General features: G+C 51.4%; 1 protein-coding gene across 26 annotated transcripts in view; it reads left to right on the forward strand.

Moving 5' to 3' along the window:
* srcin1a (SRC kinase signaling inhibitor 1a) overlaps window positions 1-26,934 on the forward strand; it is a 685,230-nt gene that overhangs the window by 630,142 nt on the left and 28,154 nt on the right. For 25 of the 26 annotated variants that reach the window (XM_072487470.1, XM_072487474.1, XM_072487473.1 and 22 more), the window contains 5 exons: window positions 1,183-1,513; window positions 5,098-5,332; window positions 7,024-7,175; window positions 17,525-17,680; window positions 18,424-18,546. In XM_072487470.1, coding sequence (XP_072343571.1) covers window positions 1,183-1,513; window positions 5,098-5,332; window positions 7,024-7,175; window positions 17,525-17,680; window positions 18,424-18,546 — 997 coding nt within the window. The remainder of the gene's footprint in view (window positions 1-1,182; window positions 1,514-5,097; window positions 5,333-7,023; window positions 7,176-17,524; window positions 17,681-18,423; window positions 18,547-26,934) is intronic. The other variant, XM_072487469.1, reaches the window with a different exon arrangement.

Consider the following 26,934-nt stretch of genomic DNA (forward strand, 5'->3'; position numbering starts at 1 on the left):
AGTAATCACTGCCTGAGTGTAGGAAACACTGTACATAATTTGTACATTAGTCGGGCTGGTTTAGCACAGGGCTAAATCGCTGGCTTTTAAAGCAGACCAAGGCAGGCCAGCAGCACGGTTCAATTCCCGTACCAGCCTCCCCGAACAGGCGCCGGAATGTGGCGACTAGGGGCTTTTCACAGTAACTTCATTTGAAACCTGCTTGTGACAATAAGCGATTTTCATTTTTCATTTCATTTCATTTACTGCGTTTGAGTGCAGCCTTAAAACCAATACAGGAATTTGCAGAGCTACTTTATACATAAGGGCTGGTTTAGCTCAGTGGGCTAGACAGCTGGTTTGTGATGCAGAATCAGGCCAGCAGCGCGGGTTCAATTCCCGTACCAGCCTCCCCGAACAGGAATGTGGCGACGAGGGGCTTTTCACAGTAACTTCATACTTGTGACAATAAAAGATTATTATTATTATTATTACATACACTCTGCACAAAGCATGTTTAAAATCAGTGCGTAACAACAATCTGTGAGTCAAAGCTAGTAGCAAGATACACATATAAAATACAGCACGATACATTCAAATGATATGTTTGTAACAAGAGTGAAAGAACTAATTACAGAACTTAATTCTCAAGCCTACAGAACCAAAGCAATATGAAGGCTTGTTATCAAGAATGTGACTGCTTTTTTTCAAGGCATTGCAGGTTAAAAGACTAAATTCATTTAGGAGATAGGGATGAAGACTAGGAACCTCACCGCTGTTCACATACAATCGGACTTTTTAAACTCCCCACTGAGTCCTGGGTAACGAGTACTAACTGATAAATGCTAAACCAATTAAACGAGAGAGCTTTGCACAGGACCTTATGATACATTTCGCTTGTTAAGTAAGATGCAACCACAGAGCAAGGGGCAGTCACTAGCGATGGTGTCCTACATTGATTACAACTAAGCAGAATATAATATTAGGTGAATTGGTTAATATACATTGATTACTTGATCATTACACATAATTAAAGCAGAAGTTAAACAACTTTTCCTGCACTGAGCTTTCTCAGTACTGGCAGCTTCAGGGGAAAGGGGAGAAAATTGAACTAAAAAATAATGGGTGTGTGTAATTAGGAGGAGGAAGTTGATCATCTGCTGGGAATTCACACTTCTGTTGAATTTGGATATATTCCCCCAGACAAGCAAATGAGACCCTGCTGAAAGGAACTGAGGAGGTTTCTGTCCGATCGCCAAAGCACGCTAACACAGAGCCGTACTCCCGGAATTCCGAATTCGAAATTCCCACCAGCCCTCCCTCCAATTTCCAGGAAATGCACACAACCTCAGTGAAAAACTGGCAAAGCCACAATTCCGTCCTGGTTCAGTTTGGCCAGAATTCCCTGGTTCATGCTGCTCCTTCCCAGAATCCTCCTGGGATGTGCTCGGGGATCACAACACACAGCAACTCCGTGGAGGAGCCTCCAATGGCATCAGGGAAGAGGAACACGGACCCAACCATCTCTGTTGAGGTAAGATCGTAACATTTGAGCACTTAAAAGTTTCAGAAGTGTCCAGGGGGACGCTGTGAGCTGGTCTGGCATCCTGTCCTTTCATGTGATAGTTGGACAAGCCATCACAATGACCTTTAACGCAAGTTCAGTTACAGGTCAGGCTAAGAAAATAAAAGAAATAACATTTTGGATAAAGTTTATGACTAATTTGAGACATGGGGCGGGATTCTCCGACCCCCTGCCGGGTCGGAGAATCGCCAGGGACTGGCGTGAATCCCGCCCCCGCCGTGTCCTGAAGTCTCCAGAGATTCGGCGGGGGCCGGAATCGCGCCGCGCCGGTCGGTGGGGGTGGGAATCGCGCCACGCCGGTCGGCGGGCCCACCCCCGCCGATTCTCCGGCCCGCGATGGGAATGCCTGTCCCGCCAGCGTGGATTAAACCACCTTTTGAACGGCGGGACAAGGCGGCGCGGGCGGGCTCCGGAGTCCTTGGGGGGGGGGGGGGGGTGCGATCTGGCCCCGGGGGTGCCCCCACAGTGGCCTGGCTCGCGATCGGGGCCCACCGATCCGCGGGCGGGCCTGTGCCGTGAGGGCACTCTTTTTCTTCCGCCTTCGCCATGGTCTTCACTATGGCGGAGGCGGAAGAGACCCCCTCCCCTGTGCATGCGCGGGGATGACGTCAGCAGCCGCTGATGCTCCCGCGCATGCGCGGACCCGCGTCGCCCGACAAAGACATTTCGGCGCCAGCTGGCGTGGCGCCAAAGGCCTTTCCCGCCTGCCGGCGGAGCGCAAACCACTCCGGCGCGGGCCTAGCCCCTCAAGGTGAGGTTTTGGCCCCTAAAGGTGCGGAGACTTCCGCACCTTTAGGGCGGCCCAACGCCGGAGTGGTTCCCGCCACTCCATCCCCCCGGGTCCCCCCGCCCCGCCGGGTAGGGGAGAATCCCGCCCCAGATGAGAGATACATGTAGCTTGGGAAAAATAGGTGATTCTGATTTCCAAATCTCTTCACCCCATGCCTGGGTCTGTTGTAAACTTGTTGCTAGAGATTGACCACTCCTATTAATCAACAGCTCCATTATCACTGGGTCGTGGATACCAGAAGGAGACCTAGATCTTCTTTTCTAGTCTAGCCATCCCTGTTAAAGTTTCTCCATGCTTGCTGTGAGGAGACTTTGTACTTTGGGCTGAAGGGTAACCATGTGAGCTCATAATGTGAAACCACATTTAATTTAGCACAAATAACAATCTCGTTCAAAGAGGCGCAAGGGTGGATGATGGCGAAATTGTGAATTGTTACAGTAAAGGCTGTTCTGTTGTCAAAAGACAGCTTAGAGCCTTGGAATGGGGATTATAGTTAGAACTAAGCTACTACAGTTTATCTTCTGGATAGCAGGCAGGGGTTGGCACAAACCTTGTGCCCACAGCCTGACGTAAAGAACTTTCAACCACCAGCAGCCCCCCCCCCTCCCAACCTCTCTCCTCACTATCCCATTTCCTCGTCCTCCCCATTCCTTCAGATCCCCTCCCCTCTCCTCACAATTTCTCTCCATTGTATCTGCTCCAGATTCGGTCCTCCCCATCCCCTCTCTACTCCCTTCTTTCAAATCCTTCAGACCTCCCCAGTCCCTCTCCTTCCTGTTTGATCTCCTCCTTGTTCCAGTGATACCCTCTCCCCTTCTCTCATCTCCAAGCTCCCTCCCCCATTCACCTCCCCCTGAGCTCCATCCCTTTTCCCACCTTCCTCCTCACCCCTCACTTCTCTCCTCCCCTTTGCTCACTGCCCCCTGCCCACTCCTCCACATTCTGTCCTCTCCCCTCTTCTCCCTGCCCCACCGCCTTCCCTCTGCTCACCCGTCCTCTCATTCCTCCTCCATTTTCACCCCTCCCCTACTCCTCCTTTCATTGTCCCCCATCCACAACTCCTCAGGTAAGGGAGTGAGGATTGAAGGACTGTTCATTGCTAACATTGGAGAAGGTTAGGGTTAGGGTTAGTTTATCTGGTTTAGCACAGTGGGCTAAACAGCTGGCTTGTAATGCAGAACAAGGCCAGCAGCGCGGGTTCAATTCCCGTGCCGGCCTCCCCGAACAGGCGCCGGAATGTGGCGACTAGGGGCTTTTCACAGTAACTTAATTGAAGCCTACTTGTGACAATAAGCGATTATTATTATAGGTGAAATGAAGAGAGGACAGCTAAAAAATACCTTAAAGGGGAAGGTAGAAATCCCGTGAAATTGGGATAATGAAAATTTTCCTCTTTGCTTTTTATGATTGATCCTTGAAAACAGTAAACTGGGTTTTACAGCCTCAGCCTTTCTCACTGATTACAATCAAATTCTTCCTCTTTGATGTAAAATGGCAGCAGAGAATCCATTCCCTCCAAGGCGTTCATATCCCGCACTCTGGGGAATTTCTATGACTAAAATACGTTTTGGTGTGGACGGGATATTTGCTACTAGGGTAGAGCAGTAGGACATGGTGGGCAGGCCGGAGGGGATGGGGGGACATCACTCCCCTCTCATGGGAGTGGCTTGGAGGTTGTGGGAGTGGGAAGGTGGGTGAAAGCGTCAAAGTCAGCCTTCCCACTCCTCAGCCAATTGGGAGCCACATTTTGGAGCTGGAGGCAGTGCACAAACTATATGACGGCAAGCTGCATTCGGCGGGGGGGGGGGGGGGGGGGGGGGGGGGTCAGAGAGGGGGGGCACCTAAGTGTTCCATGGAGGCTCCTGCTGGTGGTGGTAAAGGCCACCCCACTGGAAACTCCCCCCTGCCCTCCACTCCAAATGCCTCCCCACCTATCAGGGCCTGACTGACTGTCTGCAGTGATGCTCCCCCCCCCCCCCACCAGTAATGTTTCTGGTCCTAGGTCTCCTGCAGTACCAGACGTGGCCACCACTCCCAATGGTGCTGCTGAGACAGGCAAGCTGCCATCCCTCAGATTCGCCTGAGGAAGGAGCTGTGCTCCAAAAGCTAGTGATTCGAAAGAACTCTGCTGGACTTTAACCTGGTGTTGTAAGACTTCTTACTGTGCCCACCCCAGTCCAACGCCAGCATCTCCACATCCCTGTGGCCAGAAGCGCTTAGAGGCGGGATCTTTACCTCCAAAGGCACAGAAATCCCGACCTCAGGCTGCCCGACTGCCATTTCATTCCATCCGGATTGGCAGCAGGACGCATGGTGGTCACTGCCAATCAACCCAGCCCCCACAACTCTGATCTTCATTTGGCAGGACCCCCTGGAGTGGGGCTACAAACACGTAACCTTCTCGCCCAGAGGCAGGAATCGTATTAGTGAGCCAAGGCTCACTCCAAGTTATTTATACAGTTCAATTTTCATTTTGCTAAGGAAACTGATATTGACGTTTCACGTTGGAAAGTCCCTGGGCGGGATTCTCCGCCAACGGGATGCTCCATTTTGCCAGGATCCTGGGGGTTTCCCGACGGCGTGGGGCTGCCCCACAATGGGAAACTCCATTGACCAGCCAGCGTAAGGGAGCATCCCACCGGCATGTGGCGGGGCAGAGAATCCAGCTCTATGTGTCTGAGCAGTGGCCAATGGGATGGATGTCTTAACTGCCAAGTTGTTTATTTACTCCTCCTATTCAAAGGCAGCAGAGAGAGACTGGGAGGAGAAGCAAGCCAGTTTGACTCAGTTCAGTAACAAGGACATTAACCGTCTCCTGGAAGAGACACAAGCTGAGTTGATGAAAGCAATCCCTGATCTCGGATTCGCCAACAAACCAAAAATGGTCACCATGCCAACAGCTGAGCCGAAACAGACTAAACCGCAGCACGCACAGAAAACTCTCATCAAGACAGATGCTAATGGACGGAGACACTCAGGTGAGGAGTCCTTGTATCATTCACCCTAAACCTCCACTGGACCACTTCCAGACCTCCTAGAACGTTTGATATCACTGGTTAGGCCTCAGCTGGAGTATTGTGACTAATTCCAGGTACCACACTTCGGGACATGTAGAAAGGGCTTTGGAAAGGATAAGGAGGAGCTTTGCTGGGATGTTCCCAGGGATAATAAGCTTCAGGTCTGAGGAGAGACTGGAAAAAGTTAATTGGAACAGAAACAAATATATGGTGATTGAGTTTTTCACAGTGGTGAGGGATTTTGATGGGGTCGAGAGAAAAACTATTTGCAGGTCTGCGATTCAAACTGATTGGATTAAGATCTGGGCAGGAGTTATTTGTTTCACTGAGTTGTTGGGATCTGGGACTCTGAACCTGAGAAGATGATGGAAGTCGAATCCTTAAATCATTTTAAAAGGTTCTTGAGGGTGAGAGATTTACAGGATTACAGACAAAACGCAGGGAGTATGGGATTAGGCACCACTGCTCCATCAGGGAGCCAGTACAGGCTCAATGGGTAGAACAGCCTCAGCCTGTACTGCAGATTTCCATCATTTACCTCTCAGTCTCATTCCTTGTTATCAAAGAGTCAAAACGATTGGGAAGACTCAGAATTGTTTGAAGTTTGGTAGAAGGATGATGTCGAATTGCTTTGAGGAGGAGTATGAGGTAACACCAAAAAGGAATCATCTTCAAGGTGTATGCAAAGCAGGGTAGATGTTAATGATCACATTAATTTCTTAAAGAAATGTGATAATGACCAGATGATCTGTTTACTTATTGGCCAGAATAAGGATCGATGGGGACTTAGGAGGGCCAACGCTAGAACATGTGTTAATTGGCAGAAGGTGGGACTTCCTCCCAGTGAGGAGGAATTTCTTCAGCCAGAGGGTGGTGTATCTGTGGAACTCTTTGCCGCAGAAGGCTGTGGAGGTCAAGTCACTGAGTATCTTTAACACAGAGATAGAGAGGTTCTTGATTAATAAGGGGATCAGGGGTTATGGGGAGAAGGCAGGAGAATGGGGATGAGAAATATATCAGCCATGATTGAATGGTGGAGCAGACTTGATGGGCCGAATGGCCTAATTCGGTTCCTGTGTCTTATGGTACTGCCCCTCTGACAGTGCAGCACTCCTTCAGTACCAGCACTGGGATTTTGTGATTAAATCTCTGCAGTGAGCCTGGTAACCCATGACCTTTCGTCTCCAAGGTGAGAGCTCCTCCAGAGTCAGAGGTAACCGAGTTTATCAACAGGGTAAGCTGTGAAAGTATTTGAGAACAGTTTCTCTCTGTCGCTTCTGTCCAGCACTCTCTTGAGTGAAATTAATTCAATCACGGCTTTCAAAAGGGAATTTGATAATTATCAAAATAAAATAAATTGCAGGGGAGAAGGAGGGGTGGGGGGTTTCGGTGATTTGCCCTGGCAGAGTGTTGGCACAGACAAGATGCGATAATTACCCCTCCCTGTGTGTGACCACCCCTGACTCTCGAAAGGCAGCTGTTTCTGGATTAGCCTAGGTTGGCGACTCTCCTCACTCTCTTCAATTGGGAGGAAGGTTAGAGGATAAAATGATGGCCAATATTAACTAGTTAACATGTCAGTTAACTAACATTAACCAGTTAACATTCAGTTGGCCAATGTTAACCAGTTAACAGGTGAGTTTGTTTTTCAGAAGAATTAACAGTACACAGATACAGGACAGAAAAACCATCCAAATCACCCCCTCCACCACCTCCTCGACGCAGTTTCCCGTCATCCCACGGCCTGACCACAGGAAGGACTGGGGAGGTCATAGTAACAAATAAAAAAGAAGCAACTCTCAAGGTGAGTGCCACTTTGATACCTTTCTGCCCAGCGTTAAAGGGGCAAAATCCTCAAAAAAGGTGGGTTGGCAAACAGCTTTCATGAAGTCCCTTCAAAACACAATTATCGATAAAGAGTCAGTAATAAGTCCAGTGGGGGAAATATGGAGAAATACCTGAGCAAATAGTTTAACTGCTTTCAAAATGCAGCAAATGTGTGAAAAGGGAATAGAATAATAGACTGAATGGCTGAGATGAGTCAGATGTAATGTGCGGAGATGTGCGTGGAGCGTCAACATGACAGACGAGTAGGGTCGGATGACCTGTTTCTGTGGAGTAATAGTCTATATAATTCTATACAAACCGTGTGGTAGTCGCTATGATGTGCTGATTGGAGAGGAACGGGATTCTATATCACAGCTAACATCTTCACCCTAATAGGCAGCACAGTGAGATGTGTTAGACAGATTGCATCATTTGCTCATTATTGTCTCGCTGACTACATCATTGAGCCTGATCGTCATCAGCGTAAAGTACTCCAATTTTAGGGTTTAATTCAATTTATGGGATGTGGGCTTCGCTGGCTAGGCCAGCAGTTGTTGCCTATCCCTAATTGCCCTTGAGAAGGCAGCAAGGTGGCACAGTGGTTAGCACTGCTGCCTCACAGCGCCAGGGACCCGGATTCAATTCCAGCCTTGGGTCACTGTCCTTGTGGAGTTTGCACGTTCTCCCCGTGTCTGCGTGGGTTTCCTCCGGGTGCTCCGGTTTCCTCCCACAGTCCACAGATGTGCAGCATAAGTGGATTGGCCATGATAAATTGTCTCTTAATGTCCAAACGGTTAGGTGGGGTTTTGGGGTTACAAGGATAGGGCGGGTACTGGGCCTAGGAAGGGTGCTCTTTCAGAGTGTCGGCGCAGACTCGATGGGCTGAATGGTCTACTTCAGCACTGTAGGGATTCTCTGATTCTTCCATGAGAAGGTGGTGGTGAGCTGCCTCCTTCAACAGCACCAGTCCAGCACAACCACTGTGCTGTTCGGGAGGGAGTTCCAGCATTTTGACCCAGCGACAGTGAAGGAACAGCGATATATTTCCAAATCAGGATGGTGAGTGACTTGGAGGGGAAGTTGTGGTTTTCCCATGTAGCTGCTGCCCTTGTCCTTCTAAATGTTAAGTGGTCCTGGATTTGGAAGGTGTTGTCTAAGGAGTCTTGGTGAGTTCCTGCAGTACATTTGTCGATGGTACACACAGCTGCCGATGGTCGTCGATGGTGGAGGGAGTGAATGTTTGTGGAAGGGGGGAGCAATCAAGCGGGGCTGCTTTGTCCTGGATGGTGTTGAGCTTCTTGACTCTTGTTGGAGCTGCACTCATCCAGGCAAGTGGAGAGTATTCCATCACCCTCCTAACTTGTCCCTTGTAAATGGTGGACAGGCTTTGGGGAGTCAGAGGGTGAGTTACTCGCTACAGGGTTCCTAGCCTGTGACCTGCTCTTGTAGCCACAGTATTAATGTAGCTAGTCCGGTTCAGTTTCTGATCACTGGTAGCCCCCAGGACGTTGATAGTGGGGGATTCAGCGATGGGATGCCATTGAATGTCCAAGAGGTGATGTTAGAACAACTTGCCACTTGTCAGCCGAAGCCTGGATATTGTCCGGGTTTGCAGCATTTGGACCTGGACGGCTTCAGTGTCTGGAGTCATGAAAGGTGCTGAACATTGTGCGGCTGTGAGTGAATACCCCTAATTCTGACCTTATGAGGATGCAAGGGAGGTCATTGATGAGGCAGCTGAAGATAGTTGGGTCTCGGACACTACCCTGAGGAGCAGGGATGTCCCAGGACTGAGATAATTGACCTCCAACCATCACAACCATCTTCCTTTGTGCCGGGAGTGACTCCAACCAGCAGAGAGTTTTCCCCCTGATTCCCATTGACTCCAGTTTAGCTCGGGCTCCTTGATGTCACACTCGGTCAAATGCTGCCTTGATGTCAAGGGCAGTCACTCGCACTTCTGGAGTTCAGCTCTTTTGTCCATGTTTGAACCAAGGCTGGAATGAGATAAGGAGCTGAGTGACCCCGGCTGAACCCAAACTGAGCGTCTGGTTATTGCTGAGTAAGTGCCACTTGATAACACTGTTGATGACCCCTTCCATCACTTTACTGATGATGGAGAGTAGGCTGACAGGAAATTGGCTGGGTTGGATTTGTCCTGTTTCTTGTGTACAGGACACACCTGGGCAATTTTCCACATTGCCGGGTAGATGCCAGTGTTGTAGCTGTACTGGAACAGCTTGGCTAGGGATGCGGCCAGTTCTGGAGCACAAGTCTTCAGTACTATTGCCGGGATATTGTCAGAACTCAGAGCCTTTGCTGTAGCCAGTGCCTTCAGCCGTTTCCTGATATCACGCGGTGTAAATCGTATTGGCTGAAGACTGACCTCTGTGATGCTGGGGACCTCCGGAGGAGACCGAGACGGATCATCCACTCGGCACTTCTGGCTGAAGATTATTGCGAATGCTTTAACCTTGTCTTTGAAACAGATGTGCTGGGCTCCCCCATCATTGAGGATGGGGATATTTGTGGCGCCTCCTCCTCCAGTGAGTTGTTTAATTGGCCACCACCGTTTTGGCTGGATGTGGCAGGACTACAGGGCTTAGATCTGATCCCTTGTGGAATCGCTTAACTCTGTCTATCACTTGCTGCCTATACTGTTTGACACACGAGTAGTCCTGTGTTGTAGCTTCACCAGGTTGTCACCTCATTTTCCGGGTCGAAGCTGGGGGTCCTTCCGGTTTCATTCCTTTTTAATGACTTTGTAGCGGTTTGATACAACTGCGTGGGTTGCTGGGATTCCCTACGTTTTTGTTGAAGCTTCTAAATCCAGCCCGTCCCGTCATTCTGAGCTGGTCCACAGAGTGTCAGAATCCTCTTTCCACTCAGACTCCTTCATTCAGTCCCGTGACTGTGGTCAGCTGGGAGCCAAGGTCATTCCTTTGGCAATAGGATGAGAAAAGAAAAACGACAGGTTTGTGTTGGGTCTGTGAAGCAGAACTCACTCCTCTGACCTTGTGTAAGAGAGCTGGAAAATCGCTGCTTCCGAGGAACATTCCCAGAAGAGCAGGAATTGCAGAAGGCCAGTTTGTTTGACAATTCATGTCAATGGGGTTGTGGGTGTTTGCAGGAAGGGGTTTATTTCCCACCCCTACACAGATCGTTTGTGCGGCCATTTCAGAGGGATATTCAGTCAGCCACATTGCTGTGAATCAGCTGTTCACAATATATATCAATGATTTGGATGAGGGAACAAAATGTAACATCTCAAAGTTTGCAGATGATACCAAATTAGGTGGGAGGGTGAATTGTGATGAGGATGCAGGGATCCTACAGCAAGATCTGGACAGGTTGGGCGAGTGGGCAAACCAATGGCAGATGCAGTATAATTTGGATAAGTGTGAGGTTATTCATTTTGGAAGCAAAAGCATGAAGGCAGATTACTACCTGAATGGTTGTAAATTGGGAGAGGGGAGTGTGCAGCGGGACCTGGGTGTCCTTGTGCACCAGTCGCTGAAGGTAAGCATGCAGGTGCAGCAGGCGGTAAAGAAGGCTAATGGTATGTTGGCCTTCATTGCGAGAGGTTTTGAGTATAGAAGCAGGGATGTCTGGCTGCAATTATACAGGGCCTCGGTGAGGCGACACCTGGAGTATTGTGGGCAGTTTTGGTCTCCTTCTCTGAGGAAGGATGTTCTTGCTCTCGAGGGAGAGCAGCGAAGGTTTACCAGACTGATTCCAGGGATGACGGGACTGTCATATGAGGAGAGATTGACGAGGTTAGGAATGTTCTCGCTGGAGTTCAGAAGAATGAGGGTTATAAACTTTTACCGGGACTCGACAGGGTAGATGCAGGGAAGATGTTACCAATGGTGGGTGTGTCCAGAACCAGGGGTCACAGTCTGAGGATTCAGGGTAAACCATTTCGGACAGAGATGAGGCGACATTTCTTCACACAAAGAGGGTGAGCCTGTGGAATTCATTACCACAGGAAATAGTTGATGCTAAAACATTGAATATATTCAAGAGGCGGCTGGATATAGCACTTGGGGAGAATGGGATCAAAGACTATGGGGAGAAAGCAGGATTAGGCGATTGAGTTGGATGATCAGCCATGATGGTGATGAATGGCGGAGCAGGCTCGAAGGGCCAAAAGGCCTCCTCCTGCTCCTATCTTCAATGTATCTATGTATCTAAATGTAATTTGGAGCCACATTTCGGCCAGTCTGGGGCATTGGTGACCCAGGTTTTTCTTTATAACAATTGGTCATTTCCATGACTAACACTCACTTGGGATTATTTTAAAATCCATTTTTATTTAGTGAACTGAATTTAAATTCCCAGCTGCTCCACTGGGATTTTAACTCATTGGGTGGAATTTGCTGAATCCATGACAGTGTCGGACTGAAAACCTCCGACTTTCTCCCCACAAATACAGCCAAGTTTCTAGACCAGATCCTCCAACACTCAGTCAACTGAAAATCGGGGGACACGGTTTGGGCCGTCACTCTGGCCTCTGGGGGATGTGCCAAGGGGCAGTGCCAGGGGGCCAATGGGCAATGCCCAGCTTCGACCCTCAAGCCTGTGACCTCCGGACACCCAGGGTGGTCATCAACCAGTCGCGATTGTCACCAGCGTGATGTCACGATGTCGGGGGAGGGGACTCTACAGCACAATCGTTTAATTACATTTTAATGCATGTTGATTTATGGAAATCGGGATCATGCCCAAAAAGGACACAAAGCTGATCATGTCACCAGTGGGGGATGGGGAAGATCCCAAACTGATATCCCGTCGGCGCTAATCCCGTTATTGCCCTGTCGTGAGATTTAGCGGCTCAAACGGGATTTGCACCTGTGACTAACGGCCCAAAAAACCACACCATCGTCTCCAGAACATTAGACAAACCCTCCAGCTTATTGGTCTAGTCACATTAACACAAATTACCATCGCCCACGTTGGGTCAGTGAGTATAGTTGGGTGCAGAGTGAAAACGGTGCTGGATTCTTGCTGTATTACTGAGCACTGTAGTGATGTGCATCAATGTAAATGCATGTAGGCTAGCTAAACACTAGAGGGAGCACAAGAGACATCACACACACACACTCAACCAATAGATCAGTTAGATAGGACATGACCAGTGGACATTCACGATACACACAGAGGTGACACGACCACAAGAGGGCATTACACCAACCCATATATAAAGGACACCACACACATGATCTGCCTCTTTCCAGTGGAGACAGTCAGTGAGTACAGACACAGGGTTGATTCAATATTACACCCACCACGTGAATTGCAGCAGCTGGTTAGTCAGTCTGGGTAGCTATAGTAGGATTAGCAGTAGTGTCGAACCCGAGTAATAGAAGTGTAAATAGTTTAATAAAGGTGTTGAAGTTATCTCCACGTCTGAACCTTCCTTTGTCAAGTGCACCACAAGGAAGCCGCTTATGTTACATCTACAACATAACAAATCATGGTACCAGGACTGAACTGTTTCAATCCACATAGCCATACCTCAGCGTACAGTGACAACCAGCAACGATACCCAGGCAAGATGTTCGACAACCGGGTGCCGCAGCAGCTCCAGTGCCACGGCGATCTCCGTGAAAACTGGCGGGCATTCCGGCAAAAGTTTGAAATCTTCCTGGTGGCAGCCGAACTAGAAGAAGTGGCCAATCCTGAAAAAACAGAGCTTCTCCTCACCATCGCCGGTGCCAGAGCAGAAGAAATCTTTTAAAAATTCAAGTTCTTCAAAGGGCAAAACAGGAGCGACTTCCAGGCAGTCCTGGACAAATTTGGCAAATACTGTGAGGAAAACACACTCTAACCAGCAAGAAAAGGGATGAGAAGCGCCAGTACTCACCTCGAGGCCGAAATCCCGGAGCAGAGAACAACTTTGATCGGCGGCCATCTTTCTGAAGGGACTGCACTTGCGCAGTTGCGCGAGAAGCGCGCAGAACGGGAAGGTCCGTTTGCGCATGCGCAATTGTGAAAAAGGCCGCAAGTAAAGGAGCCGCGATCTGCGCATGCGCAATCGCTTCCTACGCAGTACGTCACATGCGTCATGACGTCAAGAGGCCCCGGACCACGCCCATTTAAAGGGGAAACGTCCCAAATCAAAGAAAAAATCTTTTAAAGCCGTAAAACAACCTTCCTTCACCTGGAATGACAGCACAATGCCTCAAATTGAACCAGGAAATGAAATTAACCTCCGAAGAACCCTGCAACAAGCAGTTACCTACGCCCAAACCGACGATTCCGACCTTGAATACTTCAATACCGACCTTTACATTTTCTCTGGACCTCGCGAGCCCAATGCCAGCTCCGACGCAAACAGTGATGATATGGTCCTAGAAGACTACGACTCAGATGAACCTTTCACCTTGGGAGGCTACCCCAGTACCAAATCCCAACCGCAACTAGACGTGTTGCACATTGACGACCCCGACGACGGGTTCTTTGGATTTGAGGATCTTCAGCCCGGCAGATATGACATCCCGACTCGTGAGTGCAGGATTATGCTGCGGCCTGAAACCAAGAGACAGAGAGCGGTACAAGCCCACAGAGAGCGGCCTGCTGCCACACAGAGCGTGGTCCACGCACTGCTCAGAGTTCCCGACTCTACGAAAGAAGAATGCAAGACTCCGACGCGCAGTCCTTGCAGGAACAAGACCATGAGGGTCTAGCAACCTCCTCTGACCAACTAGCGGCTGACGATGCAAGTCTGCCATGCTCAAGTAAACAGCAAGAAGGCTATAACAGTCTACCACGCTCTAGTGCACAGCAGGATGACCATGACGGTCTATCAAGCTACAGTGACGAACAAAGCGACGATGACAGTCCAAGCCCAAATGCAGGACAACAGCAAGACAATGACAGTCCACCCACATTGTTTGCGCCATCAGATGAAGACTCTGTCAATTTACCCAACCCAAGTGAACAACAAGCAGCTACTGAGGCTCTACCCACAGTATGTGAGACGAGTGACGACAGCATCCCACTTCCCATGCAAGATGTGCAAAGTGACAGACCTCAGCTAGTGTGTACAGAGGCACTCGACGATCACTGTGAGACCACTGGTGACTCCGGTGACACCATGATACTTCCACCCTCATTCGCTCAAACCTCTCCACAAGTCAATGCATTCCTGCATGTTCCGACTCCAGACGTGCAGCTTCAAGAAATCTCAGCTGACTCCAGTGAACCTGCTAAGACTCCGGACGGGGAGCATCAACAAACCAACACTGACTCAGTTACAACAGACCAGACTCCAGATGGGGAGCAACCAAACGCCGACTCTGATTCACGTAAGCCGGACTTTACTCCAGACAGGGAGTGCCGCAACCTCAGTGATGGCACGCTCAGGGTGACAGCAGATGCCACAACGACAGGAGATGGATCACTTAACAATTACACTGGGTCAGTAATAACAAGCAGCGGCTACAGTCCAAGAGGAATACACAAATATTCACCACAGCTATATCCACACATTGTTTCCACACCAGCAGTGCAGCCAATGACAGTTCATGCTGGACAAACCCAGTATTCAGGCATGCAGCAGCCAGCAGTCTATGCAGCGTATTCTCAAACAGGCCAGCACTACGGATTGCCCACTAATGGAATCAAGACCGAAGGAGGACTACCGCAAGCGCAATCTGCACTACAGACTGGATGCCTTAGTTACAGCCCAGGATTTGCTACACCCCAGCCTGGCCAGACGGCATATTCCTATCAGGTGCAAGGTTCTAGTTTCACACCATCACCAGGTATTTATGCGATCAGCAATTCTGTTTCCAATTTGACAAGCTTCAACAGTTCTCAGCAGGATCACCCTTCCAGCACAGCACATGGCCAGAACCAGTATGTACAGTCTTATCCAACTTCAACATATGGCACATCCATGACCTCGAATGATACTGTTGATGGTACCTCTTCAACGTCAACACCTTATCAGCCACAAGATGCCATCCGACAGCACCATCACAAACATCGGAAAAAGAAAGGGACTCCAAATCAGACAGCGAAGTGATTTGACCACTTCTTGGTTCCTGTGGCACAGGGACGTTGATGGCGTTCATAACCAAGAGAGACATTTGATCATGATGATTGATGGTTTTTGGACACAAATGATTTGAACTTATTGTTTAATCACTGTTCCCATGACTTGTATATACCTTAATCTATCTACCTGTTTTTTGTTCAATTTTCTCAAAGTGTGCAGAAAATATGTAACATATAAAAAAGGGGGGATGTGGTGATGTGCATCAATGTAAATGCATGTAGGCTAGCTAGACACTAGAGGGAGCACAAGAGACATCATACACAATCAACCAATAGATCAGTTAGATAGGACATGACCAATGGACATTCACGATACACACAGAGGTGACACGACCACAGGGGGGCATTACACCAACCCATATATAAAGGAGACCACACACATGATCTGCCTCTTTCCAGTGGAGACAGTCAGTGAATACAGACACAGGGTTGATTCAATATTACACCCACCACGTGGATTGCAGCAACTGGTTAGTCAGTCTGAGTAGCTATAGTAGGATTAGCAGTAGTGTCGAACCCGAGTAATAGAAGTGTAAATAGTTTAATAAATGTGTTGAAGTTATCTCCACGTGTGAACCTTCCTTTGTCAAGTGCACCACAAGGAAGCCACTTATGTTACACCTACAACATAACAAATCCAGCACCAGGAAATGTCAGCGATTCACCTGGAACGTGAGCAAACTCTGGCCTGTTACCATCATTCCCAGACCCGACTGTAAAAAGGAAAAAGGAGAATCTTCCAAACCCAGGCCTCTGCAGAAATATGGATGTACCTGCCCCAGAGACCCCCCTCCCCTCCTAACTGGCAGGATTGACGGGGGGGAGGGGGAGCCACCAGCTTCTGTATTTTGATAAGTCTTCATTTAGTAACACAGTGAACAGCTTTGGAACTTTTAAATAACTTTTCAGTGTGTTTGTGAGTGAGTGAGCGTGAGGTAAATGTGTTCATGAGCAGAGTGGTGAGATTGGGTCAGGTCGGGTCTCGGAAGAGTTGGAAGGTCGCAGGTATTTGGAGGGTCGAGGGAAAGATCAGAGGGTTGGAGTCAGGGATTGTGATAGTGGAGTCGGACACTTTAGGAACTTTCAAGCGGTTATTGGATAGACACATGGAGCACACCAGAATGACAGGGAGTGGGATAGCTTGATCTTGGTTTCAGACAAAGCTCGTCACAACATCGAGGGCCGAAGGGCCTGTTCTGTGCTGTACTGTTCTATGTTCTATGGACGGCTGGGCGAGGGGGTTGGAGGGTGAGTGGGAGGACTGGGCTGAGAGGGTCAGTTGTATAGTTAGCCAAGAGCTAGATGTGCATTTTTCAGTCTAACATTTTCAAGTCCAGGTCAGTGAACCCAACGTTTCTGACTAACTCCGGTTGGAGACTTTTCAGAGGGTGGCAGGGAACAGCAGAAATGCCCATTGAAAGCTCAAACTTCCCGGGAAATTCCCACAGAGCCCTCAGGCTGTATTCTCCCAAAATGAGGCTATGTCCCCACACCGGGGTAAAAACGCTGGCGTTTCACTCCCCAGTTTCCTGCAAAAACTAAAAGGTGATTCACTTACTTTCAGGGGGCTGGCAGAGACCCGGGGAGCTTCAGGCAGCTTTGGTCGCGGATACGGGCCCCCTGCATTTCCGATCCGAGTCCGCGCATTTGCACGGAGGCGCCCCCGCATTTCCGATCCGAGTCCGCGCATTCGCACGGAGGCGGCCTCCAGCAGTCGCGCCACAGAGAATCCAGCCCCTTGTGTTGGGACCTCTGAGGGATCCCGTAGCGCATCTTCCAGGGTACGTCCAACCACCCAGAGTGCGGAAGATTGCTACAGCACCTTCCATGCCCTCAGGATGTCTGAGTGTTTTGCTGCCACTACAATACTTTAGCAACATAGTCACTGCTGGAATTAAATGAAAATCGCTTATCGTCACAAGTAGGCTTCAAATGAAGTTACTGTGAAAAGCCCCTAGTCTCCACATTCCGGCGCCTGCTCGGGGAGGCTGGTACGGGAATTGAACCGTGCTGCCGGCCTGCCTTGGTCTGCTTTAAAAGCCAGCTCCTTAGCCCTGTGCTAAACCAGCCCCATGTTTGATTACAATCCTATGAAACACCTTTGAGTGTTTTGTTGAGTTGAAGGCAGGATATAAATTCACGTTTCTGAGATGAAAAATTTAATAACCAAGATCAAAGCTAAATTTACCAGGAATAGGCCTCGTGGGATGAAAGGCGAGAGGAAATTCTCGTTAAAGATTCTCCCCTTTTTGGTGTTGTTAGAAAGCGGATTCTGATGAGACTGATGGGCCGAGACCACATGTCAAACTGAGAAGGACCATGTCAGAGGCAAAACCTCCATCAACACCCCCACCAATTGTGGCATCGGCCATTCGGGACGATGATGACGAAGGAGATAGAATCATGGCTGAATTGGAGGTTAGTGTTTTTCTGGACAAACGCTGATGTATGCTGTGGGGAAGAGTGAGTGAATGGCGTTAATATGTTCACCATGTGACAACTGTAAAGTCCATTTTCAACTCGACACTGGTCTGTCTTTTCACTGAAGTGCGAATTTTTACGACGAATTAACGCCCAGGCTGGTGAAGGACTGTCGAATGACATCAGGGTTTTGTCAATGACTGGCTTCGAAAGCAATGCCCCCACCCCCCCTGAAGGCATCGGCATGGTGCCCGGCGGTCAGCTGCACAAACCCATTTGCTTTGTGCTGGGCGTGTTTCTAGCCATACTGTGCAGAGCCGGAATCACTCTGCCCAGTGTGTCTGTCCCCTATTAGGCTAATGGGTAGCACACAGTCGGAATACCCATTCCAAGTCTTCTCGGATTCTTGCTCTGGTAAACAGCTCCGATAAATTGGGAGCCTGGAAACATTCCCAATTTGGTCCACATTGTTTTACCTTAGTTTGTACTTGTGGCCGCCACCTTGGGAATGAACCAGTTGATGCAAAATAATTTATCCATTGACACATTCACTGGGTTCCAATGATTCCACAGAAAGAAATTTGTGTTCACCGTGTTTAAAACCGTCCCATTTTCTCAATTTGCAATTTGTCCGTATTTTGACCCTTGGTGGTTGTTATTGAAGCCTGTCTTTCAGAAGAAAACGTTTACTTTACACAATGGTTTTTCATGTCTTTCTCCCCAATTTCTGGTCCTCTCAGGTTTTTCAAAGAAGCCCTGTGTCTTTCACAGGCTCAAAGACAATAAGTGACCAGGGATTGGCTGCTATCCCCACTCCAGATCCCAGGTCTTGCTGGGTTTCCTTGCCAACCACAGGACTGAAGGTAAAGCCTTGTGGCTTCAAACGTCTTCTGAGCACTTCTCTAACTAGCCTGCTTCCACTTCCCTGACTAACCACTGCTACTGCCACCTCCCGCACACCTCTTTCCCCCTTTCTCCTCTTCACTAGGAATCTTCGCCAAAGCCACACTCCGATTGTAACATTGGCACTGACGTGACAGCGAGTAAATGTCACCAGCACACTGCACAATTCAATTTGTGCTGATAAAAAAACCCTCCTGGAGCACGTCACAAAACCAACGGTCGAAGTAGCTGAGAGATGGCTGCGTCTAAACTAAAACAAGATTAGCAATGCAGCATTCGATGTGTGGTGAGATACACCTACAACCTCCCCCTCTCTCTCCCCAAAGAACCAGCCGGCGGGCGATGAGCTGCTCCCTCACTCACTGCTCAATAACATCGCTCTCAGTGGTTGGGAGTCCAGGTGACAGATCGGGTCAATAGTGGAATCCAAGCTGTATCTCCAACTCTCGTCTGCAGAGAGAATTCTAGAGCAGTAGGCCGTTCAGCCCCTCAACCCAAATGCAATGTCTGTATTTCCCAGGGTCTCTGTCATAATTCAAATCTCCAATTGGTGTCCATTCCATTGTGTGGACGAAAGGGACTGAGTTGATGCTGGATTCAACAGATCCTTAACCCAGAGTATAAGAAACACTTCTCCCTCTGACCAGCCACATTCTCATTCACCAGTTCTGCTGTTTAGTAAGAAATTGGGGCATTGTGTCCAATATCAGGATGGTGGACCATCTTTGCTGTCAAATCGTCTTGTTCCGTGAGAGATTAACAAGCAAAGATTCCGGTATGAAAACATTCTAGTTCAGAACTTTATGAAAGACACCTCCATGGCCAACAAATCCCAGGAATACTTTGTCGTTTGTGCTTTTCAGTTCATTTATATTTATCGTCCCTTTTCCCCGGCTCTGTTGCTTGTCAAGTCAATATTCCGCTGAACCCTTATAGAGCAGGTTGGCACCTCGGTGTCAAGGGTCAGTTAATGGTGATATTTAATTGACCATTAGACCTGCACGAAACTGCCCAAATCGAAGACTTTTCCATTTTTTTCTTCCCTTCTTCTGATGTTCCCCTGCCCTCTTAATGAACTGATGGATAATTAAAACCCACTGTGTTAAACTTGGAGGGGCATGATCCCTACTGCTTGATGGCACAGCATGTTGCCATGCCAATGTGCCACACATTCCCATGCCAACAAGATACAAACAAAATGCTTTCTGGAAATGCTTCCCAGCATCTTGCTCTGTCCGGCTGTACCTCTGCTCCCTGATAGATCATCCAAATATCTTCACCAACCCCGTTCTTAATACCCAAGACTCTGGCACTAACCAGCTCTCCTCAATATGTCCTCACATTAACAACTGCTTACAGTTTTCAGGGGGGGGGGGGGGGGGGGGGGAACAGAGCATCGATTGGTGGTGCCACAGAATGTTGGGACTGGGACATGTGTCAATGACCCATGGAGCTGCCGACAGAGATCAAATTAATTTCTCCAGGGCAGGAAACTGAGGAATAGTTGGTTGTGAACTGATCGTATTGTTGCTGTGACTAATGGAAAATGTAGGGAGGAGGGAGTCAGGATCCCTGTAAACCCTGGGAAGGCAACTTTCAAAATCAGCTCCAAAAGGTGGGCAGAATGTAACCCAGCCCACAGGGGGGGGGGGGGGGGGGAAGAGAGGGGGGGGGGTGACAGGGGAGACCCAGCCCACAGGAGGGGGGGGGGAGAAGTTACAGGGGAGACCCCGCCTACAGGGGGGGAGGGGGGGGGGGTGACAGGGGAGACCCAGCCCACAGGGGGGGAGGGGGGGGGTGACAGGGGAGACCCAGCCCACAGGAGGAGGGGGGGGTGACAGGGGAGACCCAGCCCACAGGGGGGGGGGTGAGGGGGGGGGGTGACAGGGGAGACCCAGCCCACAGGGGGGGAGTGGGGGGTGACAGGGGAGACCCAGCCCACAGGGGGGGAGGGGGGGGGTGACAGGGGAGACCCAGCCCACAGGGGGGGAGTGGGGGGTGACAGGGGAGACCCAGCCTACAGGAGGGGAGCGGATGACATTGGAGACACAACCCACAGGGGGGAGGGAGGGGGAGGGGGTGACAGGGGAGACCCAGCCCACAGGAGAGGGGAGGGGGGGGTGACAGGGGAGACCCAGCCCACAGCCCGATTCATTCAGGGGCAGGGTCTTCCCACCCAATGGCCAGTAAGTGGCGTCCTGCCAGTGAAGGGGGCTCCCATCTGCCACATTCCGAGACCACCCAGTGAAATCTGGGGGGGAGGGGGGGGCGATAGGTTCTCCTGATCAGACACCCTACAACCCCATTGCTTTCACCAACCAAACCGCTGTCCTTGCTCGGAGACTGCCTGGCTGGACCTAGCGAGCCCAACCCCAATCACCATTTGGGGGCCTCCTCCATCATTGCTGCTCCCGGTGGCTGCAGTACCAGTAATAGCCTCCACTCCCGGTGGCGCTGCTGGGACTAAAGAGCTACCCGCCCCCTGATTGGGCAGCAGCTCCAGGAATTGGGATCTCTGCCTTGAAAGGGACGGGAGCCCCAAAATCAGGCAGTTAATTGCCTGATTGGTGTAGGATTTCGTTGGGACAGTAGCATTGGAGATCCACATCCACCCTGCCAACCCCCACACCCTGCCCCCCCACACCCTGCCCCCCCACACCCTGCCCCCCCCACACCCTGCCCCCCCACACCCTGCCCCCCCCACACCCTGCCCCCCCCACACCCTGCCCCCCACACCATGCCCCCCCCACACCATGCCCCCCCCACACCCTGCCCCCCCACACCCTGCCCCCCCACACCCTGCCCCCCCACACCCTGCCCCCCCACACCCTGCCCCCCCACACCCTGCCAACCCCCCACACCCTGCCAACCCCCCACACCCTGCCAACCCCCACCCTGCCAACCCCCCACACCTACCCCCCACAACCTGCCAACCCTCCACACCCTGCCCCCCACACCCACCCACCCACACCCTGCCCCCCCACACCCTGCCCCCATCACACCCTGCCCCCCCACACCCTGCCAACCCCCCACACCCTGCCCCCACCCCCCCACCCCCTGCCCCCCCACACCCTGCCAACCCCCCACACCTACCCACCCACACCCTGCCCCCATCACACCCACCCACCCACACCCTGCCCCATCACACCCTGCCCCCCACACCCTGCCAACCCCCCACACCCTGCCAACCCCCCACACCCTGCCCCCCACACCCACCCACCCACACCCTGCCCCCCACACCCTGCCCCCCACACCCTGCCCCCCCACACCCTGCCAACCCCCCACACCTGCCAACCCCCACCCTGCCAACCCCCACACCCTGCCACCCCCCCACCCAGCCCCCCCACCCTGCCCCCCCACCCTGCCCCCCCACCCTGCCCCCACACCCTGCCCCCCCACACCCTGCCCCCCCACACCCTGCCCCCCCACACCCTGCCCCCCCACACCCTGCCCCCCCACACCCTGCCCCCCCACACCCTGCCCCCCCACACCCTGCCCCCCCACACCCTGCCCCCCCACACCCTGCCCCCCCACACCCTGCCCCCCCCACACCCTGCCCCCCCCCACACCCTGCCCCCCCCACACCCTGCCAACCCCTCCACCCTGCTCCCCACACCCTGCCCCCCACACCTACCCACCCCACACCATGCCCCCATCACACCCTGCCCCCCACCCCCACCCCCCCACACCCTGCCCCCCACACCCTGCCCCCCACACCCACCCACCCACACCCTGCCCCCCCACACCCTGCCCCCCACACCCTGCACCCCCACACCCTGCCCCCCCACACCCTGCCCCCGACACCCTGCAAACCCCCCACACCCTGCCACCCTGCCAACCCCCCACACCCTGCCAACCCCCCACACCCTGCCAACCCCCCACACCCTGCCCCCCCACACCCTGCCACCCCCCACACCCTGCCAACCCCCCACACCCAGCCACCCCCCCCCGCACCCAGCCCCCCCCACACCCAGCCACCCTCCCACACCCCCACACCCTGCCCCCCACACCCTCCCAATCCCCCACACACTGCCACCCCCACACCCTCCCATCACCCCCCACACCCTGCCACCCACCCACACCCTCCCACCCCCCCCACACACTGCCACCCCCCCCACACCCAGCCACACCACACACCCTGGCACACCCACACCCTCCCACTCCCCCACACTCTGCCACCCCCTGCACACCCTCCCACCCCCCACAGCCTGCCACCCCCCACCCCCTCCCACCCCCCCACACCTTGCCACCCCCCCCACACCTTGCCACCCCCCCACACCTGCCCCCCCCCACACCCGCCCCCCCACACCCGCCCCCTCCCCACCCTGCCAACCCCCACACCCTGCCCCCCCACACCCTGCCACCCCCACACCCTGCCATGCCTCCCACAACCTGCCCCACTCCCCCACACCCTGCCACCCCACACCCTGCCACCCCCCCACACCCTGCCACCCTCCCCACGCCCTGTCAACCCCCACACCCTGCCCCCTCCACACCCTGCCCCACCAACCCACATCCTGCCACCCCCCACACCCTGCTCCCCAGACCCTGCACCCAACACCCTGCACCCAACACCCTGCCCCCCCACACCCTGCCCCCCCACACCCTGCCCCCCACACCCTGCCCCCCACACCCTGCCCCCCACACCCTCCCCCCACACCCTGCCACCCCCCACACCCTGCCACCCCCCACACCCTGCCACCCCCCACACCCTGCCACCCCCCACACCCTGCCCCCCCCCACACCCGCCCCCTCCCCACCCAGCCAACCCCCACACCCTGCCAACCCCCCACACCCTGCCCCCCCCCACACCCTGCCACCCCCACACCCTGCCATGCCTCCCACAACCTGCCCCACTCCCCCACACCCTGCCACCCCACACCCTGCCACCCCCCACACCCTGCCACCCTCCCCACACCCTGTCAACCCCCACTCCCTGCCCCCTCCACACCCTGCCCCACCAACCCACATCCTGCCACCCCCCCACACCCTGCTCCCCAGACCCTGCACCCTGCACCCAACACCGTGCCCCCCCACACCCTGCCCCCCACACCCTGCCCCCCACACCCTCCCCCCACACCCTGCCACCCCCATACCCTGCCACCCCCCACACCCTGCCACCCCCCACACCCTGCCACCCCCCACACCCTGCCACCCCCACACCCTGCCACCCCCCACACCCTGCCACCCCCCAACATCCTGCCACCTCCCAAACCCTGTATTACAATCTGGCCACTTACACATTGACAAGTCTGTAAGGTGGCTGTCAGCACCTTACCGTTGCCTCAGGAACTTTGTCAAATAAAATGTGACACCATAGAACATAGAACACCCTGCCAAAATGGGACACCAAGCCACATAGAGAGATGTTGGGGCAGATGATCAGAGTTTGCTCAGATAAGGTAGGTTTGAGGGAACAATCTTTAACACTGGAGCAAGACAGCAAATTCTAAAACTTACGATCTCGGCAATGGAGACTGAGAATGCCCACAAGGCAGTAATGGAGCAGTGCAGATATCTGGCAGGGTTGTGGGACTGGAGGAATTGACAGAGATATGGAGAGGCGAGGCGAGGGAAGGATTTGTGTACAAAAATGAGAATTTCAAAATCAAGGCATTTGCGGGGGGAAATACTAAACAACTTGGGGAAAGATATTTGCATCTCTCTAGGTTTTAAATAAAATTGAAATGTCCCCTCCTCTCCCCAGTTGTAAAGTTCACCATTTGAGCCATGCAGAATAAATAATCAGTCTGTTCTAAAGTGACTGGTCTGGTCTACAGATGGAGGTTTCACCATCTCAACCAGGAGAGAGTGAATCATCCTGGAATCTGCTGTTGATTACTGCCCAGTGCAGTGTTGAAGCATAACTGTGATTCCTATCACAGTCTGCTCACGTTCAGGATTAACGTAAATGTGTCAGAACTCAAAATGTCATCCCAAATGCTGCAGATGTGGGAGCTTCACCGAGTGTCCTTCCCGTTAACCCATACACCTTTTTGGTAAGTAATGAGGGAACTTAGAAATACGTGAGGAATTTCCCCAGCTGCTTACGTGCAGGAAGCCATCTATCCTCAACTAATCACACCGGCAATACAAATGTCTGAATTTGAAGTATGGCTGACACTGTGCAGTAGTGAATCAGAACTCGGGCAATTCTGGGCCCGGTCTACCTGAGAAAATGAAAACTGGACAACAGGAAATCCATTCTGTGATCACGGGACATTATTTTCAAAAAACGGTCTGCGCACCAACCAGACAGGACCGGCTCCAGGTATGAAGTGGACCTGGATATGGATGTGGCATGGATTGGCGGAAATATTTGGGGTACTGCTTGGTGGAGGTATAGGGTGTTGGTGCATGTGTTTACAGCATGAATGGTTTGTGTTTTGCACTAACACACACTCAACCGCAGGTTGCCATTAAGGTGACCATTATTGAACTAACTTTATCCAGCTCCTCAATACAGAGGGCAATATAACAAAATGCTCAGATCTTGCAATGTGCGATTGGTGCATGAGTTTAGGGCATCGATTGGCGCATGTAAATGTGGGGAATGAATTAACAGACCTGTTTCAGGTATAATTGGTGCACAGATACATTAACTGCACGTGCTCTGGGCGAAAGCGCCCCTTTAAAAAAAATATAACAAATGCTATTTCAGATTGTTGCCTCTGTCCAAAGGGCACTGGAATCAGAATAAGTTTTGGAAAGAAAGGTTCACTGCTATCACCTTCTGCATGAAGCTGATTTAAAAATCACTGGATCACCTTCATACTCTTCATCTCAATTTCTTCCATCTCATTGTGGTGAATATAAATTGTTTCAAATTAGCCAATGAATTCTAAATCTCTCATTTACTTTAAAATCAACTCAGATCATTGGAATGATAGAAACCAATTTGATTTCTTCACATTAAAAATTATTTCTTAATGATTTCAAGAACCCTTCACACCCTCCATTCAGCTCAATCTCCATTAAAGATGTTACCTTTAGTCAATTTAATTTCACCTGGTTTTAGCTGTTTACACCTGTCATATGATGCATGTGTTGCATTAATAGTACCTTCCTGAAATAGTCACACTTACCTTCCTGTAACATATTCGGCATCACACCCATTGGTGGCATCTAGTGCATTGCTTAGGTTGTCAGGAGCAATGCCACAGGAGATACTCGAGAACCATCCTTAAAAACATTCAAGGCCTCAGAGTCTAATTTATACGTCCATCACACATCCAAATAAGCAATGGAGAAGCAAAACCAAACGTTTAGTATCTATAGGAGAATCTCACACAATAGCAACTTGCATTTATATAGCACCTTCTAATGTGGGAAAGCATTCCAGGGTACCTTAAGGAGCAACTTTTGACACCAAGTCATATAAAGATATGCAGAGCGAATGGCCAGACTCACGATCAAAGAGCCTGGTTTTAAGAAGCATCGTCCAGGAAGAGAAAGGGAAGTAGAGACACAGAGCGGCCTAGAGAGGGAATCCCAGAGTTTATGATCGGCACAATTGAAAGGGTGGTCGCCAGTGATGGAGGGCACAATTAGAGAAACACAGAGTTCACGGAACAGATCGTGCCAGAAGTGGGTTGGGGTGGTGGTGGGGTGGGGGAGGGGGTGGGGATGGGAGGGTTTCAAAACAAATAAACCCAACCCCCAACTTCTGGTTTGAACAGAGGCGAGATCAGGGATCAGCCTCCAATTTAGTAAAATGTCGTTTTTAACACCTACAGTCGGAGTTTCCTAAGATCGCCAAGGCAACCCGTCCGAGAAGGGAGATACGAAAGTTTGATCCACCAGGTTCAATGCCTCTAGTGCACTTCTTGTGGGTGAGGAGGAACAGCAACGTGTATAGAAACCTCCACCCCCACCCCATGCTCAGCTGACCCCACACCCCCAACAATGTTTAACTTGCCCTCCACCGCCCCCCCCCCCCCCCCCCATTCTACCCGTGACCACTGTCCAGTTCACCACCCCCCTCCCATTCCTCAACATCAGACTTAACTTGCAACCAACTCAACATTCTCACCAGGTCAATTCCAACCAGGGCATTTTGCATCGAACAAAAAAGAAAGATTCAAGAAAGGTCAAAGTAAACACTGTTACAATTACTGCTGATTTATTAGCCTTCCTGATTAACCATTGGACTTATTAAGATCAAAGAGTTTTCTTTGTCTGAATGCATCGCACTTTGACAAAAGTAACCTCAGCCCAAGAATATTGGATATTCTTTATTTTTGTATGTTTATGTCTTTATTCTTAGCGCATTTCTGGACCAGATTTTTGTGACTAGTAGTTGGAGACTTTCCATTAACCATCATTGAGATTCCTTCCATTAAGCTTGA

The sequence above is a fragment of the Scyliorhinus torazame genome, chromosome 21 (assembly GCF_047496885.1).
Source record: "Scyliorhinus torazame isolate Kashiwa2021f chromosome 21, sScyTor2.1, whole genome shotgun sequence".
Taxonomy (NCBI): Eukaryota; Metazoa; Chordata; class Chondrichthyes; order Carcharhiniformes; family Scyliorhinidae; genus Scyliorhinus; species Scyliorhinus torazame.